We start from the raw sequence: 20,178 nt of genomic DNA on the forward strand, positions 1-20,178 counted from the left end.
CTTCCTGAAAACATCAGTTCAGGCACAAGTATCTGTCCTATATCTTCTGCAATGGAGACGGATGTAAAGAAGTTTTTCTGCAATCTCTTTATCTTCCTTTAGTAATCCTTTAACTCCATTGTCATCCAATTGTCCAATGGAATTCTTTACTACTGGCCTTGATGTTGTTAGCAATTTGCTCCTCAACATGCTTTTTTGCATTTCTTATTGACTGCTTGCCCTCCTTTGTGCAGGTTGTACACCCTTTATTCTCATTTGGGCCTTCCATTTTCTGAAGGAAGCCTTCTTTTCTCTAATAGTATCTGAGAGATGCCAGTTTGGGGATGGCTGTTTTAGACAAATCAAGATGATTGTATTTTTAGTCCATTGGGGAGCAATCCTATGGGTTGCGCGCCCTGTATGACAGTAAGCCCCCCGAACTCGGAGGCTTTCGATCACCCTATGCAGGGCAGGAGAAGGGCAGAGGGGATCTTTGCCCTCACGCTCGTCTCGCCCTGCATTTTCGCTCCACAGAGCCCTGCCTAGCTGTGGAGTGGGAGGGTTGGAGGATTCTTTGTAAGCTGGCCGCCCTAGTCTCTTCTCTTGCCTGCCCACAGAACCACCCCCTTTCCCTCCTTTCTCGAGCTCATGTCTGCGAGCTCATAGAGGCAGCCAGCACACCAGGGGAGAGGGCGGGGCCGGGGAGCTCGGACTCCTGGGTCTGTGAGTCCTGTCTCCAGCCTCGGGTCCAGGTATCCAAAAAATCCTATGGCCCACCAGACGCTGTCTACGGGCCATAGGATTGCTCCCTTAATCAACTAAAAGTTGCATCCCTAGTACATTTTTCAAGAAGGGATGTCTCCTGCGCATATTCTCCCACTGAGGTTTTGCCAGTCGTATGTACTTCAGCAATGCTGCATTGATATCTTTGAAATGGCTGGTTTTGCAGGATTTTCATGCCTATATCAGCATTCACAAACAAGCCCATAACTAACTGCACAGAAGTTTTAGCTTTTGAAGTAGAATAGGGCTCAGCCACCTCTCCCTTTGGAAATTAAATGCAGCCTTTCTACCTTCTATGCTTCTCTGTTTTTATTACCTCCAGAGTTTAGCATAATCTCACAGACTCCTGGACGAAACACAAACACTACCAAGATAAATTAGTGAGGCAATTACAGGGAGCACGAGCGGTGTGTAACAAATCAGACTCTCAAACATCCTACGTGCCATCTAACACAACGGTCGTCGCTATGTGGCAAAGTGACAATCTTGCAAGAACAAAAGGGGATGCCTTCAATCGACCAAAAAGGTCTTAGCCCCACATTCAAGACCAAGTTTGATGCTGTAGGCAAACAATGTCAGTAATGGCTATGAAAGACTATGGTCTAAATTGCTCCTTTGAGTATAAAAGCTTGCTGCTTGTCCTTGCTCTCAAGTCATTTTATTTCGCTGTACCTGACTGTGCAGGGCTAACATGCAAAGAAATGCAAAGAAATAAGAATGATAAAGCACTCTGTACACCAAAAAGTGCCATAGAAATAATGAATAAGAAAATGGGCGTAGCTGTGATCTGTCTCACAGGGCTTCTGGGAAAGCTAACAAAAATCCCAACTGAGCGAACAAACAGCAAGGCGCACTTGACAACTGGGGCTATAGTTATTGTTCAGATTTGGGATGTAGTCAACTGGCTATGTAGACTGTTGGATGCCTAAAACAATGTTCATGAGAATGTGCACAATCCTTCTGGACCGTTTGTTTTTGAAAGGTAATGGTACCATGAGGCTGCTTGAAGTGATGTCCCTATACCAGGGGTGGGCAACTTGTGGCCCTCCAGATGTTTTGGATTCCTCACCATTGGCTATGCTGGCTAGAGCCGATGGGAGTTTTAGACCAAAACATCTGGGAGGCCCATATGTTGCCCATCCCTGCGCTTTATTGTTCCACCGGCCTGATTTTGATGTTCCTAAACTCTGTATTTGCCTATTTCATCCACACCTTTTTGAACTCCACTGTGGACTGTAAGACAAGAGACATTTTTCTTTGCCATGTGGCTTTAGGGGCTGAGATTCTTTCTGAAGAAGCATTTGTCCTCCTAGACAGATCACCTAGTGGTCACTCTCAGTACTCATGCACTACTGGGTAGAAAAAGGTAACATTAAACTTTAACAGAGGTACGGCCTGATAGCTTTCTCATGGTCCCCATGGATGTAAACTTAGAGAACAGCAGCACGTACGATTTCTTTTCAGTTTTAACCAGGGTGCTGGGCAATTTATCAGGAAGGAAGTGCTGCTCTTTCCAGAGCCTAGCATAAACCAGCCCAGCCAGAGTGTCACAGGCCCTTTCGGGGGGTGGGGGTGGGCTATTTTCTACTGAACTCCTTCAGGCCAACCTGCTGGGGCCCAGCCCCAGCACAGCAGTGGCCTTGATAGCTTACAGTTAGAATCCAATCAGAAGTGGTCTGGAAGGGTCTGGAGCCCAGTTCAGTAGTGAGAAGCCCAGGGCCTAAGAGCTTGGCTATGCCTCATTATTCATGTAATGGTAAGAAGAAGGGGGGCTGGTTTGGACCTAATCACCCTATGGAATGTCAAAATAAATGTGTGCTTATCTCTGTCAGCTTTCTCAGAGAAACTAGCAGAAGGGGAGTGAGTCTCTCCTGTCCACCTGCTAGTGGTTGACCTTAAATGTCATGCCTATAGTTCAGATAGCCAACAGCCTCTCCATGAGAAACTAGCAGAAGGGGCGGGTGTGTGTGTGTTCAGAGGTGTCACTCAGGTTGATATGCCAACTCAAGAAGGCGGAATAGAAACACCCTGTTTGGTGTAGGTTGGGTTTATGGGCTAAGATCCCCTGTCATTAGATTGTTAGGAGGTGTGTTTTGCAGCCCTACCCTTGCTTCAAAGGCTGGGAGCCTTTGCTGGGAACATCGTCTTTAATTTCCATCTTTTACTGTCCATCATATACTGCCTGTAATCCTTCATGTTTGGGACTTCCCTCCATATGAGCTGTGAGAAACACTTCTCATATGAACTTAGTTTGTTTCAACTGCAATGTCTTTTCCTGCAACCTGCATTGTCTGTTTGATCTGTGAATCATTAAGGGCTTTTCTACATGAGGCTTTTAACTTGCCACTTAGCCAAGGTTTCTGCTTCCAGATTCTTTGTGGAATAAAGATCCAATCCTCTACACATGTTTTTTCCCCAGGGTTTTTTCTTTTCTGCCTTTCTGAATTTTCCATTACATTACCTCTGGGTAGTGCTGTGGAATAGCAGAATTGCTCAACTACACTAGGATTTCATTCTGCCTTTCATTCATCCCAGATATACCAGACTTTCCTCCTTAAAAAAAAACAAGCATGCTAGAATGGTTGCAAAGAACAGGAGAGGTCCTAGAGGATGGCGACGTCGGGTAAGGCACCCACAAACTGCCGTGAGTGAAGAATCATGAGTGCACAATAAATGCCTCATGTAGGAACCTGTTATGAAAGGTATTGCTATACCTTTCATAGAACTTGAATTCTTGTTTGCTCTGGATTATGTATCTTCGACTTTGATAGGCCAAAATGTCTGCTGGCTTGGATTAATCCTGACTCTTGGACTTTTCTATGCCTTGACCCATGTAGCAAGGAGGTACCAAGGTGGAAGCTATGGTTGTCGAAATCTCTGTGTTTGTGGGATTACTCTGGACTTACTCTTGAACCTATGTCTTGACTCTTGGATTTGATAGGCCTTGACCCATGTAATGTGGAGGAACCAACAAAAATTTCAAAGTTGGTCTCAGTCTCTGTGTGTGGATTGACTTAGGTCTTTTCCTGGAACCCTTGTCTTTGATTGCCTGGGATAGATTATGTCAAGAATCTTTCAAGCCCTGTATTCTGAATCGTAGAGATTGCAATGGGGAAACCAAGTTGTATGGATCTCTGACATGGTTATGGTTATTAGTTTTTGACTGTTCTTTGAATTACATACTGAGCCTATAGCTAACTGCCATCAGTTATACGATTTCTGGAGTATTGCAACCATTAAGCTTTTGCTGCAAGAGCTAAGAAGCTTGTCTTGGAAACCTGATTTGCTAACAAAAAATGTTCTCACTCTTACTGGCATTTTGTGTTAGTTTGCCAGGATTTGTTTGTGCCAAGAGATAGGCATAGGACACAACCATCTATAGGCATCTTCAGCAGCTTCAGATTTCAAAGCTGTAGACAACAGCTGTTTCCTTGATCTCAATGCACAAAAGAGTCCTGTGTGAACTCCGTACTAATGCTTCCTGCTCCCCCATTCCATCCCATAATGACATTTGTAGCAGTTCAATCCCATATGAATTCACCCATACCTAACCAAATACAAAGTTGCATGGAAATATTTCTCACTGGTTTCACATTTCTGCTGCTTACTGCTGGTGTGGATTCCCTGTTGTCTATTAAGACCCAAAGACTTTGTCTATGCAAGTCTCTCATTGGGAGCCCCTGTAATGTTGCTGTTGATTTACAACCTGCATTCTTGGCTGAAGAACACAATTCCAGGGTGCATTGTACTTTTTAGCACACTGGTGTTCTATAGCACCTAGTGAATACTCTGGTGTTTGTTCTGCTGCAAGTCATCTCTGAACCTTTCCCCACAGATGGGGCATTCATAAGGCCTTTCTTCTGTGTGAATTCTCTTATGTTTGTTAAGATCTGATTTATTGGCAAAGTTCTTCCCACACTCAGGGCATGTGTAATCTTTCTCCCCTGAGTGAGTCACCTGATGTTTAATAAGATTAGAGCTGCAGGTGAAAGTTTTCTGACAGGTGAGGCATTTATATGGTTTTTCTCCGGTATGGATTCTCTGGTGCTTATTCAGGCACGATTTCACACGGAATCTCTTCCCGCAGCCCCCACATTCATATGGTTTCTCTCCTGTGTGAATCCTGTAGTGTCCATGTAGGTGGGATTTGATGCTAAATCTTTTTCCACAATCAGGGCAGCCATAAGGCTTCTCTCCTGTATGGACTCGCAAATGGACATTGAGGTTGGATTGCTGGTCGAAGCGTTTCCCGCATTCGGCACAGGGATACGGTTTCTCTCCAGTGTGGACCCTCTGATGTTTAATTAAGTTTGAACGCCGATCGAAACTCTTCCCACACTCAGAGCAGGCATGATTTCTTTTTGACACAGCAATTTCTATTTGGGGCCTACTTCTCATAATTTTAATGAAATTTCCCTTTTGGGGAGCTGCATAGCCCTGTGTCAGCTCTGGTAATATTGCCTGAGATCCTACTGATTTGATCTCAATTGCTTTGGACAGCTTGGGATCTCCCGCATGGATTCTCTGGTGCTTATTCAGGCATGATTTCACACGGAATCTCTTTCCACAGCCGCCGCATTCATAGGGTTTCTCTCCTGTGTGGATCCTGTAGTGTCCATGTAGGTGAGATTTGATGCTAAATCTCTTCCCGCAGTCAGGGCAGCCATAAGGCTTCTCTCCTGTATGCACTCGCAAATGGACAGTGAGGCTGGATTGCTGTCCAAAGCATTTCCCACATTCGGCACACGAATACGGCTTCTCTCCAGTGTGAATCCGCTGATGTTTAATTAGGTTTGTACGCCGATCAAAACTTTTCCCGCACTCAGAGCAGGCATGATTTCTTTTTGATACAGCAATTCCTATTCGGGGCCTGCTTCTCATCATTTTAACAAAATTTCCTTTTTGGAGAGCTGGATAGCCCTGCATCAGCTCTGGTAATGTTGCCTGAGGTCCTACTGATTTAATCTCAATTGCTTTGGACAGCTTGGGATCTCCCACATGGATTCTCTGGTGCTTATTCAGGCACGATTTCACACGGAATCTCTTTCCGCAGCCACCACATTCATAGGGTTTCTCTCCTGTGTGGATCCTGTAGTGTCCATGTAGGTGGGATTTGATGCTAAATCTCTTCCCGCAGTCAGGGCAGCCATAAGGCTTCTCTCCTGTATGGACTCGCAAATGGACATTGAGGTTGGATTGCTGGTCAAAGCGTTTCCCACATTCGACACAGGGATACGGTTTCTCTCCAGTGTGGACCCTCTGGTGTTTAATTAAGTTTGAACGCCGATCGAAACTTTTTCCGCACTCAGAGCAGGCATGATTTCTTTTTGACACAGAGATCCCAATTTGGGCAGTGCCCCTTGTCATTTTTCTGGTAGCTGCACAAGCTTGTGTCAGCTCTGGTAATATCTCCTGTGGTCTTACTGATTTGATCTCCAGCACCTCAGACATCTCGGAATCAAAGAAGATATCCCACCACAGTGCCTCATGCAGTTGGTCTGCTGCAGGTTCTTCCTGCTGAGGCTTCTTCCTCTCATCCGTAAGTTCTGACCCATCACCTGCAGGAACAAAGACAGCTTTAGTGGAAGTTGGCCATTGTGCTGAAGGCAAAAAAGTGGCAAGTGGGAGAATATGAAGGTGACAAGGGACGGGGTGGATGTGATGGGAACAGGGCTTCAAGTCAGGTAGGAAAGTAGTGGTCAGTGGGTTGGATCTAGAGTCTGCCTCCCTCAGATAGAAAGGGAAGTTTCATCCATGGGAGGTTCCTGATCCAGCAGAAGAATCCCGCTGGCAGAATGGAGGGAGACAGTCTTCATGGATCCCCCGCATCCTCCTATATTCTGCCAAATCTGCTCCAGAGGTTTGGGGGACTCCCTAGAAGAGGGGTGGACGACTTTGGGAGGCCTGGGGACCATTTTCGCCCTCTCCCAGGCCCTGCCTCCCAGCAGCCCCCTCCCCTGGTGCATTTTTTTTTCCTGAGTGGGTACGGAGCACCAAAAGGGTCAAAATTTGTTTGTTTTCAAGCTAATTTTGACTCTTTGGTGCTCTGTAGATGGAGCACTAAAAGGGTAAAAAAGGATTTAAAATGGCTGCTCTCTATGCCATTTTGTTTTGTTTTTTTATTTGAAAATTTTAAAAAATTTTTGGGGGGCAGCATGCGGCCTACTCAACCCTGTCTGCTCATTGGAAGGACAGAGACTGAAGCTGAAGCTCAAATATTTTGGCCACCTAATGTGAAGAGAAAACTCTCTGGAAAAGACCCTGATGCTGGGAAAGACTGAAGGCAAAAGGAGAAGGGGGCGGCAGAAGATGAGATGGCTAGATAGCATCACTGATGCAATGAATATGGACTTGAGCACGCTCCGGGAGAGAGCGCAGGACAGGAAGGCCTGGCATGCTGTCGTCCATGGGGTCACGAAGAATTGGACACGACTGAACGACTGAACAACAACAACAACATGCGGCCTACTGTCCACATGTTGCCCACCCCTGCTCTAGAACATTGGGGATAGTGGTGCTGGGACACCAAAGGGAGGGGGAATTGGTGAAAATCTCTACCGCTTTACGCTGACAGGAGCATTCTCAGCAGAAGTCTGCTCAGGGAATACTTCTGCCAATGGAAAAGAAGCTGGATCCAACCCATTGGTTATCTGATGCAAAGTTATCCTGGCCTGGAGAACATGTGCCACAACTAGTGACCTAGGCTTCAAGACTTGCTTTGTGTGTGGCATATCCGTACACGAGGAGCAAAGCCTGCAGGGCTGGGCTATGGTCTGGAGCAGCTAGAGCAATGGTTTCAAACTGTGTTTCAGGATCTGCTAGTAGTCATCATCATGGGCAGATCAGCAATGGTTAAGATGGACCACCTTCCCATGCAATACAGCTTTCTAGAACTGATTTTCCTCTACAGGGGTGTGAAAGAAACTTCACTAGCTAAAAGTGAAACTGCATGTAGCCAAAAGTTCTGGACAAGTAAGCATGATCATGTAGATGGTGTGAGAGAAGCTTGAACCTGATGAGTAGCCAATGAATGATTTTCTCTGACCTTTTGCTAGATTTTGTGCTGCCAAATGTGCTTTTGTCTGTATCCATGTATAAATACCCTGAAAATATTTATTTATTAAGTGAATCCACGGATTCTCTTCCATACATGTCTGTCTGTCTTTTGTTCAGCTGAATAATAAAAGTGAACGCTTGGAAATAAACAGAAGACAAGTTTTTCTTTGACAGGGGAAAGCGCAGCCACAGGGGAATGTAAAATGTACTCTTGTATATGGGAGAAACAGTGAGGCCCAACAGCGAGGCTTTGCATGAACGGAGTATGTGCTCTATTAACGTTCTCCTGAACCCTCAACGATGCACTGAGATTTCTTGGAAGATAGTGTAATCCTTGCTGAATTAGACTAAGGGACCACCTACTCCTGTGCCCTGTTTCCTGTGATAACTAATTGGATAGCTCCAGGAGGATGTCAAGGTAACAGCCCTCGTTATTTGCTCTCCCTCTGCCCCCAGCAACTCATATTCAGACTGATACTGCCTCTACACCAGGAGGTTCCATGTTGCTTTCATCACTAATACTCACTGATGAGCCTGTCCTCAGCCTTTCTGAACTTAGTGCCTTCCAGATAGGACTACCTATCACCAGTGGCCATGCTGGCTGGGGATGATGGGAGTTATAGTCCAACAGATCTGGAGGGTGCTGGGTTGGGCAAGGCTGCTCCACACATCTGTTTAATCCCATTTTAAAGCCAGCTAAGCCTGCCTCCATCACCATGTCTTGTAGCAGCGAGTTCCACAAAGTCAGTATGCCCTGTGTGAAAGATTACTGCCTTTCTTCTGTCCTTAATCTACTGCCAAACACTTTCTCCGGGTGATCCCACATTCCAGCATTATGAGAGAGATTCCCCCCTCCCTTTCCCACACCATGTATAATTTTATAAACCTCTATCATATCCCCTCCTTAGTCAACTTTTTTAAAAAGCTAACTGGACCCAAACAGTTGAGGCTTTACTTTTACAGAAGGTGCTTCCTTGTTCATGTTGGTTGCCCTTTTCTGCACTTTTCCCAGCGTTATGATCATGTCTTTTTTGAAATGGGGTAAGAAAAACTGTGCACAGAATTATAGATGTGGCCACATCATGGCAGCAATATTATACTGGGTGTTTTATTTCAGTCCCTTTCCTAATAATCCTCTGCTTGGAATTTGCCTTCTTCACCACTGCTGCAGGCTGACTTGACATTTTCACTGAGCTATCTACCATGTCAGGAATATCACTTTTCTGGTCAGTCACCGCCAATTCAGATTCCAACAGCATATATGTGAAGGTCTGAGGCCTGCAGAGGCAAAGGGAAAAAAGATCAGGCTTAGAGGCCTGTAGTTTTCTGCTGGGAGGGGGTAACCCTGAGAGGAGTAGTTCCATTTCCCCGGCTGGGTGTCAGTTTCATTTCTCCACTTGGGTTTCATTTCTTCAAGTTTGAAGCAGTATTTTCAGTTTTGAGAGAGGAAGGTATATAAAGACAGCAAGAGAGCCAGTAAGAGCAGAGACAGCCAGAGTCTGAAGTAAGAGCAGAATCTGAAGTGTGATCAGGAAGAAGCAGCTTAGAAAAGTCTAAGGACAGCTAGGGTAGCAGAACTTGCATTTTGCAACTTTTTTTTCCTTTTAATGCCTTCTGTATCACTCAGCATTATTGTGTAATACCTTTTGTTGTAATTTGTTTGCTTTAAATCTACTAGTAAATTGTTGTGGTTAAATCCTGTGTTTAGAGTGTCAGTCACCTCACGTTTACAGCCTACCAATATTTAATGACATAACCTATTTGGAGTGAAACAGGTTAAGATCGAGACATCCAGCCATTTCTACGGCTAAAGCTCTTCTAGAAGATGATTTCAATATCCACAACATGTGGAAACAGCATTGGCTAGGAAACTGCCCCCCCACAATGCCGAAGCTTGCCCTGCATCTTGGAAAAACCACCTGGATTTGACCAGCCCCGTGTGATATGGGCAACCTTGAACCGAATTCGCACGGGTCATGGTAGATGTGCAGATGCCCTTTATAAATGGGGCAAAACAACATCATGAAATTGTGATTGTGGGGCTGAAAAACAAACTATCCAACATATAGTGACAAGAGTGTCAAAACCGAGCCTACAATAGAGGCTTTGCTGATTTCCTGGCTGAGACAACTGAAGTAAAAAACTATATCTGTAACCTAGACATACGTTTGTAATATTCCTGTCTATATTTTACATTTACATTTCATATTTATTATGCTCTATGTTTTTATTGTAATGCGATGTAAATGTGCCATACGATAAATAAATAATAAATACAGCCTAAACCCCACATTACTGGGAAGGGGAAGGAAGGTGGGACTCTTAAGGAGGCAAGAGATCCTTAAGGAGTTGTTCAGGGGGTCTAGGACATAAGTGGAACCTTGACAATATATATGGAGGGCCTTTTTTTGCCCCAGCGTGCATCACCTCATACATTTTCACACTTGAATCTCATTTTCCATTTTGCTTCCCATTCACCCAGTTTGGAGAGGTCCTTTCGTAGCTGTTCGTGTGATTGTGGAAAAGGTTCTAAGCATGAAGATGGCCTAGGGACAATTCTGCACTTCTGATTAGAGGCAAAATCACACTGAGACATGGGAGGTGCACTAAAATTGGCCCTGTCATATTTTGGATCTGACTTGTTGTGGGATACCTGCCAAAATGTTTAGCCAGAAGTGCGTGGGTAATCCAACTCAACAACTCTCATCCCTTCCTCATCTGCCTTTTCTCCCTCCTTCATACAAGAAAACTGGAAGAAAAGAAAGCAGGCACAGAGCTGCCTAAGAAGAGGTGAATGAAGCAATGCTCTATTGGCACTGCCTCTGTCCCTTATGGCTCAAAAGGATGCTCTAGCATATTATGTCCTCCAACCTATCAGATATAGAAGGGATTTTTTAGCTATTTAAATTATTTTAACTTTTGTATGTTAATTTTTTCAGATTATGTTTTATTATAATGTTGTATTATGTGATGCTGCATAGTGTTTATAATGTAGTTAGTATTTGTGAGTTTGTGTGTGAACTGTTATGAACTTCCCAGAGAGCTTTGGCCATAGGGTGGTATAGAAATGAAATAATAACAGCAGCAGCAGCAGCAGCAGCTGGACCCTAACTTAACTCCCCCCCCCACACACACACCTGTTCCTCGAGCAGTCTCATTATACCTTCATTCCAAAAGGGTTCATTGATCCAACCCCTCACCTGCAAAGGGACCTCTTGGACTCTCCTCCTCCTCAGACTCTTGAATCTTTTCCTCCTGTTCCATCCGTAATATTGTGTCATATTCAGGGTCATGGAAAATCTTGTCTGGATTTGGAGGTGGCAATTCTGGGTCAGAGGAAAGACGTGAGATCAGAGGACGGGCTTAGAAAATGCTTGTTATGAAAAACAACCTCATGCAGATAAGACTTTTTTTGATGGGACCATCAAAAACCATCATGATCTAGCACTCTGTCTTGAGCAGGGGCCAGCCAGAGGTTCCTTGGCTGACTTTAAACTGGTCCATTTTTGTGCTAGGATGAAATGTGGCATGCAAAGCAATGGGAATGTGGTCACACAAACCAACTGGGGGTAGCCAAATGACGCTGGGGGACTTTTCTTTTTTAAAAAGCAATTAACCTCAGGTCAGAAGAAAGGAATGAAAGGTAAAAAATGCCTTTTCCCATCATGTGAAAAGCAATGGGAGCAGGTTTCTATAGTGTTTTGCTTTATTGTCCCCCCGCCCCCAGCCCAGCATCTCCTTGGCGTAAAAGGGCATTACCAAGTGCACCCACCATAGTACTTTAAAACAGCCTTGTGGGAGACTTCCCCATACATCAGAAAGCACTGGCCATTTGTAAGATCCTTTGTAGATAGGTACTTTGGGCCCACAGGGGACTTTGATTATGTAATTCATTCATGGCTCATGGCACATGGTGTGTGGATTGCCAGAACAGATGATATTAGCATTTGTCCCGCTTGTTTCTGGCCTTGGGGAGGAGGAGGGACTCAGCAGTGCCAGCAGGGCAGGACTTGAGAACAAGGAACATGGCCAGTAGTCACTGGTAGCCTTATCCTCCATGAGGATAAGCAGAACTTTGGAGCAGAAGTCCAGGGCCCCACTCAGCAGGATGAGCAGGAGGGCCTTCAAATGCAGTAGGGCTGGCTTATCATATTTTGAAATAAGCAAAGTAATACATATAACCAGTGGAGGCTGGTGGTTCTGATGTCAGTGGGGCGGTGAATCTGCTCTGAGTTTCAGTCAGAACTCTAAAGGAGCTAGAGCACCTTGGATAGCCCCGTTAGAGTTCTGACTGGTTCTGACTGAAACCCAGAGCAGGTTCACCACCCCACTGACATCGGAACCACCAGCCTCCACTGCACATAGCCACCTGAAGGACCCTGCCCCTGTGTCCTGTAGGCCCCTTCACGCTAGAGCCAGGCTTCCAGATGGCGGGCTTCTCATGCTACCTATGAGAAGGCATTGTGAAGCTCTTCTGCCTTTTCTTTCTTAATGGATTATCTGCGGTAAGAGAAAAGACGGAAGCAGCAGCAGGGAAACACAGGAGGGTTATGAGATGAAGACGATGACGTCTGGGCCCCACGGTAAAATTCCTTGAATGAGGCAGGGTGGTGGCACCATAAAAGCCTCGCCTGGAAGCACCCTAAAATTACCTAATTGTAGTAGTGGAAGAAAGTGCTGAGGATACATAATTACCAGCTCCCTTCCCCGCACCCTCTTTGCTCCCAAGGCTGTATTTAGGTCGCAGGGGTGGTTCTAGCACTTCACAGATGAAGGGAGAGGAATGCAGGATAAATATGGGGAATAACAGGTTGGTCGTGAATTGGAATCTGCACCAAATATGTTAAATCTGCAGTGCATATGTATGCCCTGACCGTGGGCTGCTAAGGTTTGGAGGTGCCAAGATAGTGATAAGCCAGATCCAGGTTTGCTTACAAGGAGACTTTATTGAGTACTTACAGCACACAGGCATACCCTATGGTTGGATCAGACAGCTTCTCAGAATCCAGAGCTAAGGGGTACAATGGGTCTTATACCATACATGTCAGCAGTGAGGCAGCATGACAGAAGCAAGCATTAATTAGCATTCATTTGCAACTTTCCCAGCACAGACTAGCAGTACTTGTTCAGAGGGAAAACCATCAGAACTTTCCCAGCACAGCCACCTGTAAGCCACCTGTAAGCCACCTGTAAGCCACCTGTAAACCATCAGAACTTTCCCAGCACAGCCACCTGTAAGCAGAGCCTAAACAGAGGCTCACTTCTCAGGCGCATCCTAGGCTCTGATAAGATAAATGGTAGCTCATTAGCATGGAATGTGCTGAGGCAGTGATATCTACCTTTGACTCATCTCACAAGCTCAGAGGCCCACTAGCAAGGAAATTGCACTTAATAATGAACCAAAGCAAAGCATTATGGATCTCTAGGCCCCTCTAAAACTACTGGTCACTTGGTTACAGGCCTGGGGCCATTACAGCATACATGGTCTAAGGCAGAGGTAGGCAACTTTGGAGGGTAGGGTGGCCGTTTTTGCCCCCTGCAGGCCTCACTCTATAGGGCACAGGCAAAACAAAAAATGAACACCAAGTTTTAGGGGAGAAATGGCAGTTTTAGCACTAGGGAAGGCCAAAAAGGTAAATTTAGCTTCCGACCAAGCTAAATTGGACCTGTTTAGTGCTCTGTAGTGCCAGAGCCTCCATTGCATCCCCCTCCCCATCAGATTTTTTTTACTGCCGCCACCAAATTCAGCATGTTGCCTATCCCTGATCTAAGGCAAGGGTGGGGAAGCTGTGACCTTCCAAATACTATAGGGTTCCAACTCCCGTCATCCCCAGCCAGCATGGCCAATGGTCAGGGATGATGGGAGCTGTAGTCCAACAATATCTGGGGGTGACAGGATCCCCACCCCTCATCTAAGGGGATACTCCATTAGTTCCATTTGGCAACTTTGCCATTTATATAAAAAATCTTGACGTGGTGAGCGTGAAAATGGGAAGGAGCAGATAGATAAGGAGGGGACACCTGCAAAATGTTTGATGGGAAGAGGCCCTCGCTAGGCATAGCTGCATGCTCACAATGCACAACAATTGTTTTCTTTTGCTTTGATTTCTGTGGACCTTCAGTCCGTGGCTCACTCCCCACTCAGGCTAGAGAACTGGGTCAGTTTGGAAATCAAGAGCTCTAGGCCAGTCTTCCCCAACCTGGTACCCTCCAGAAGTTTTGGACTTTAACTCCCATCAGGCAATGGTTAGGGATATGGGACTTGTAGTCTAAACATCTGGAGGACAACAGGTTGGGGAAGACTGCTCTAGACAAAGGGAAAAAGGCATGATGGAGGGGATGATGGATTTCAGTAATAGCCATTTAACATAATAAACTGCCTTATACCAGGACAGGCTACTTGTCCATCTACCCTGGTACTGTCTACTCTGATTGGCAGAGGCTTTCCAGGGTGTCCAGTCAAGGTCTATCCCATTGAGTGGAGTCTGGTAGCTCCAATTTTGGTGGGGCAGTAAATCATTCCAGGTTTCAGCCAGAACTCTAAAACAGCTATCCAAGGTGCTGAACCTATTTTGGTTCACCTATTTTGGTTCACCATCACTTGCCACCAAATTCTTTTTTAATCGGAGATGCCAGGGATTGAACCTGGCACACGCTGTACCACTGAGCTACAGTCTCTCATCTCAGTCAACACTTTGCAACAAAATAAATTCAGCTTCACTTTCAGTGTGGAAAGAGATTCTCATCTGGAAATGGGAATGAAATCTGATAGAACAGCCATCCTCATTTCTAGACTAATTCATGCAATACTCTGTGTGTCGTTTTCAGGCAGCCCATGGTGATTTCCAGCTGTGCTGCTACAGGCTGAGTCAACTTTGTGCACATGGGCATCACGCACTGAACTCAGTTACAACTTGGTTTTGGTAACCAATTGCAGCTATAGCTTTTCAAGGTCTCAAGTGTGTGGCCTGAGACTAGCGCAGCCCTCGGAAGCATGGAGAAGCTTCAGCATGAGTTGCCGAAAAACCACAGCTGCCAGGGGCTCAAAAGTGCACATGAATTGGTCCGAACAGGATCGAGCTTCTTACCTAGGGAAGCCATGTTCTCAGAATTCTCCTGCATGACACTGTAATATAAAGTTCTTTGATCTTCATCGAGAAGATTCCACTCCTCTTGGGTGAAATATACAGCCACTTCCTGGAAAGCCACAGGCCCCTAGTGGATGAAGAAAACAACAACAACCAAATTAATACATTTGACCTGGCTACTTTGATTGCTACTATATTCAGCAACAATGTAGTGATGGTTGTGTTGTCTGTCAAACCGTAATCACTCATGCAGACCCAACAGTGGTGTTGCTAAAATAAAAGATTTGTCGAACAGGGCAAAGAACATAAGAAGAGCCATGCTGGATGCGATCGAGGGCCCATCTAGTCCAACATTCTGTTCAGCACAGAGACCAGCCAGATGCAATGGGAAGTCTGCAACAGGACATGAGTGCAATAGCACTCTGACATTTGTGTTCTCTCCCCAGCAATTTGTATACAGAGGCATATTGCCTCTGGTATTGGAGGTAATATATAGCCATCATGACTAGTAGCCATTGATAGCCTTCTCCTTCATGAATTTGTCCAATCCCCTTTTAGAGCCATCTAAGTTGATATCCATCTTGTGGTAGCAAATGCCATAGTTTAACTATGCGTTGTATGAAGATACTCCATTTTATCCCTCCTAGTTCTTTCACCATTCAGCTTCTTGGGATGACCTTGGGTTCTAGTATTAGGAGGGAGAGAAAACATCTCCCTATGCCTATTACTCCACACCATGCATTCATTTTTACAGCTCTATCATGCCCAGCCCCGTTACTCACATTTTCCTAAACTAAGGGTTACATATAGCTCTCTGGCAGGACTCTAAACACAGGCCTGCAACAGGGATACTACCTAGTCCGAGGGCGGGAAACTTGTGGCCCTCCAGATGTTTTGGCTTACAACTCCCATTGATTCTAGCCAGCATAGCCAACAGTCAAGGCTGATGGGAGTTGTAGGTGAAAACATCTGGAGGGCCACAAGTTGCCTACCTCTGTACCTAGTCTAAAGGAAGAGAGAGAGAAGAGGGAGACTGAAGGTTGAGCTGCATTTAAAGGGACAGGAAACAGTTAATTCACTGCCCCTGAATACAACATAGTGGGTCGTATGTATTTACATTAGATCAGTGGCTCTCAAAAGTCTGGGTCAAGGTTCTCTGGAGAGGCAGGAACAGTTACCAAAGGCAGCAACAGTTGGCCTGTTTCTCTTTTCTCCTCCCCCTCCTCCAGTGTGTGACCTAATTTAGTTAAGAGGAAGGCTGCCATGTCCCAGTCCATGCAATGCGGAAGGTTGTATGTCCTACCCTCTGTGTTGCTGCCTTGTCAATTACTGAGGCCAATGACAGGGGCTGTCTGTTTTGTGCCGGTGATTTGCTTCCCCTAGTACCTGAAAACACCAGTGCAAATCATGCCAATAATCAGGATCTCAGTTATTCAGTAGTTTGGGGTGATACCTGCTGCCCCAGGTAGGCCTCGGCCAGCTGGGCTGCCTCCTCGCTGCTGCTTGGCTTCGTGGCTCTCACCCAGGCTTGCATTCCCAAAGGCAGCACTTGCAGAAACTGCTCCAGGACAATTGTATCCACAATCTGCCCCTTGGTGCGGTCCTGTGGCTGCAGCCATCTCTGGGCTGCCTCACCCAGCCGGAACAGAGTCTGCCGGGGCGTTTCTCCCAAAGGAATGGCCTCAGAGCGAAATCTCAGCCTGTTGCCTTCTTCAGTGTCTTTGAATAGGGTTATAAGGTCCGCCTTGGCCTCAGTGTGGGTTCCAATTTGCTCCTCCTTGATGGAGTGGTGCCAGGCTTCTGGATCTTTCCTGGAGACTGAGGAAACCCATCCCATTTGAGAACAGGCAGGACTTAGCTCCATTGGGCCAAAATATCCAGTTTCTTTGGCCCCATCCTGTGAAAACAAAGACTTTGGGAAATCCATCCTCTACAGAAATGACGCAACCTGTTGCAGAAAAGGAAGGAAATTTAATTTGTTTAATTTAATTTGTTTGGCTATAAGCCATAGCAAAACGAAAATAGGAATACAAGATAAAATCTCAGAATAATACAGACATACTGACAAGAGGAGGACAGGAAGGCCTGGCGTGCTATGGTCCATGGGGTCACGAAGAGTCGGACACGACTGAACGACCGAACAACAACTGAGGAGAACCATGATTATATAAGCGGGATGCAAGCTGTCTAAAACGTTCAGGCTTCCATTGCAGGGAGAAGCAAACTGATTTATAATGGGAAGAAAAGGCACTATTTATGCAGCATCCCTGGAAAAGAACTGATGTGGCTACGCTGTGGCTCATGTTAAAACCTAGCACCCTGCCACACTGGGAAAAAGTCTGGTGAGGCAAACATACATTTCCCCCTCACTTTCTATCCTCTCCCCCTTCTTCTATTCTCTGCACCTTTCCCCACATCCAGCACCCTGGACTCTTCTGCTATTTGGAGAGACGTTCTAGGATCGCCACCTACCTACAGACGAAAGCTACACTTGGGGAGGGGAGGGCAGACAGGGTGTTTATCTACTCTCTGCCTTACCCAGTTCCAGCCTTGTTCTCAAGAGCTTCTCAAGACAGATATCTGGCTGCTTGGTGTGAGCTGCTTGGTGTGAAAAAGGAGAGAGTCTTTGGTCAGAAAGCCAAGCAGTAGAAGCAAAATATTTCTCCCTGCCGAGCCTTCTTGCAACACAAACATGACAGACAGGTGATGAAGCAGCAGTGGCAGCAACAACCTCTGATTTAACCCGGAAAACAAAAAAAAGCCTCCATGCTGTTTGGACCAAAGAAGAGCAGCTTCTTTTCTTCCAGCCAAAAACCCAGAGCCCTCTAGTGGGCAAAAGACCATGAAATCTTTTCATTCAGACAAGAAACCTTCCCTCCAGCAAGCCCCACAAGACTTTCTCCTCTCTACTCTGGATCAGTTACAGCTTGGGGTGGGCAGAAGGCAGACTGGGATCTACAGGTAGATCTCTGGGTGACCTGAAATCGATCAGCAAGGATGTCTGACTCCCACTTATTTAACTACAGCAGCAACAAAATGACGCCCTGCCCTAAATGGTCCTGTAGAAAGCAAGAGAGTTTGAGGTAGCCATGGGAGCTGCCTTCAGTTCTCGTGCACAAAACCATTTCCTGGGCTCAGAATTCTTTAATTTGAAGTGTAGGTCCGTTTTCCGGTTGGTAGAACTTGAGGTTCTAGTAAAAAAAGGAACTGGATCCCACAAGTCTAAAGTCTGCCCAGCCCCGAATTATATAATCAATAACATTATACAATGTATAACATTTATACATTGAGAGCTTTGGCTATTGGGTGGTATAGAAATGAAGTAAAGAAATAAATTTACAATTTTTTAAAACCATATTTCCAGCCAATGGAGGCTGGTGGCTCCAATTTCAGTAGGGATGTGGATCCATTCTGGGTTTCAGTCAGAACCAGCCAGAACTCTAAAGGAGCTATCCAAAGTGTTGAACCCATTTTGGGGATAGGGTTCAGCACTTTGGGTAGCTCCTTTAGAGTTCTAGCTGGTTCTGACTGAAACAGCCCCATTAAAATCAGAGCCACCAGCCTCCACTGTTTCTAGCTCTATCCCACCTGGGCATATGAGGTGACAACAGTTTTTCAATATGATGCAGTTTGTAGGAAATGGAGGAATGGGGTGAACTCCTCTCCTCCACCACACAGACAGGCATGCCTTCTGCGTGAAGAGGGCCTGGTTGTGTGGCGTCCTGGTACTCATGACTTTGCCCCTCAAAAAAAGTGGGGAAAGATCACACAAACTGAGTCACCACAGAATGCAGTACTCCCATGAGTGGCCCAGTTCACACACTGAACACAATCTGCATAGTAGGGGGAAGAGGTTTGTATAGCGGCCCAAAGAATGTTCAAATATGTATGTATGATTTATCTAATTTACATCCTGCACCCTCAACACAAATGTTTGTTTCCAGGGCAGCTGACAAAGTAGAAAGAAACAATCAAAGTACGATAATTTTTAATATTGAAAATAATAAAATAAAGCATACGAACTGACACAACAAACTAAAACAGCAACAGACAATTTAAATGGACACTAAAATCACAACTGCTCTTAAGTGAAAAATGCTAACATTAGCAGTTCTTAAAAGCCTGGGAAAATAGAAACACTTTTGCCGGGCATCTAAATGATAGTAAAGAGGATGTCAGGTGATCTCCCTGGGGAGGACATTCCAAATGTGAGGAGCTACCATGGAAAAGGCTTTCTTGTCCCAGAAGGATGAGTGGAGAATCACTGGGCATCTCTACACCAGCCTAAGATCCTGCATTTAAAACGGGGCTTTCTGCTCCGTTTTAAATGCAAGATCACAACAACCCCCATTTTCACGTGCTTCCTTCCGCCCCATCCCCTTCCCTCTCCTTCTTCCCGTATCTGAGTCTTCCATATCTTTCATTGATCTCGCTCCTCTTCTTGCCACTTTAACTCTTTTCACGGAAGAAACTGAAACCGAACACAACAGGGCAATTTGATAGCTCATTATCTGCAATCTATTTAAATACGGAACAAAGGGCATGTAGTGCAGGAGACGCCTTGGAGGTCCATGGTGTCATGTAAAGGGCTTGCAAACTTCCATGAAGGAGCAATCTCAATCACAGGATAAAAGCTCCATGTGAAGGAGCCCATTGACAGCAGAGGCCAGAATGGAATGAATCATGGGTGGAGTTAGTGGCAGTTGGGAAAGTCAGTTAGTGCAATCTAGTACTCAACAAAAAGAAGAAGAAATAGCCACTATGATTGTGAGTACTTTAAGAAATGAGTGCTTTAAAAGAGTAAAGAATAACTTAGGGTAGATTTTTTTCCAGATCGCTTTAAGTTATCTCTTTTTTTAACCCTTTAGCAATAAACAATCAGTCTTGCTCTACTCATCATAAACTGCCGAATAAACAAACCTTACTGCAGGCAAACAAGCATACTTTTTATTACTGGCTCAGGAAGGCCTGGCATGCTGTGGTCCATGGGATCACGAAGAGTCGGACATGACTTAACGACTGAACAACAACAACAGTACAGAATACAACTGAAACTGAAAAGGAAAGCAAAGGAAAGTCCAAGGAGCGGAGTCTAATATTAGATTACTAATATTAGAATACAAAGTTCTAATATTTAACTCTTCAAGGGTCATGTTACCACACAGGTTGTTTTTTTTTCTGGATCACTTAAGTAATTCTAAGGTGATTATGATCATGAAAAATCCACCCTCAGTCAGGGAGGGTCTGGAGCGAGCAGACTTTGGGAGGCTCT

At 45.3% G+C, this 20,178-nt stretch overlaps 1 protein-coding gene across 1 annotated transcript; it reads right to left on the reverse strand.

The window, feature by feature from the left end:
• Positions 1-1,082: 1,082 nt before the first annotated feature.
• Positions 1,083-17,651, reverse strand: LOC146355176 (uncharacterized). Its single transcript, XM_084832527.1, has 5 exons — positions 17,445-17,651; positions 16,360-16,854; positions 14,907-15,033; positions 11,019-11,144; positions 1,083-6,320 (listed from the first exon to the last, which is right to left on the reverse strand). Exons 2-5 carry the CDS (start codon positions 16,831-16,833, stop codon positions 4,540-4,542), a joined length of 2,508 nt encoding a protein of 835 aa, XP_084688653.1. The 5' UTR covers positions 16,834-16,854; positions 17,445-17,651; the 3' UTR covers positions 1,083-4,539.
• Between the last annotated feature and the right edge of the window lie 2,527 nt (positions 17,652-20,178).

This window comes from Heloderma suspectum, chromosome 2 (genome assembly GCF_057233095.1).
Source record: "Heloderma suspectum isolate Gila_16-S chromosome 2, 16-S_ref, whole genome shotgun sequence".
Lineage (NCBI taxonomy): Eukaryota > Metazoa > Chordata > Lepidosauria > Squamata > Helodermatidae > Heloderma > Heloderma suspectum.

What these genes read in the sequence shown, in the direction of transcription:
- LOC146355176 (XM_084832527.1), bottom strand. Translation starts at nt 16,833, where the DNA reads ATGGATTTCCCAAAGTCTTTGTTTTCACAGGATGGGGCCAAAGAAACT. An exon ending in AGGCCTACCTGGGGCAGCAG is followed by an intron (nt 15,034 to 16,359) that starts GTATCACCCCAA and finishes TTCATCCACTAG; the next exon opens with GGGCCTGTGGCTTTCCAGGA. An exon ending in TGAGAACATGGCTTCCCTAG is followed by an intron (nt 11,145 to 14,906) that starts GTAAGAAGCTCG and finishes CCTCTGACCCAG; the next exon opens with AATTGCCACCTCCAAATCCA.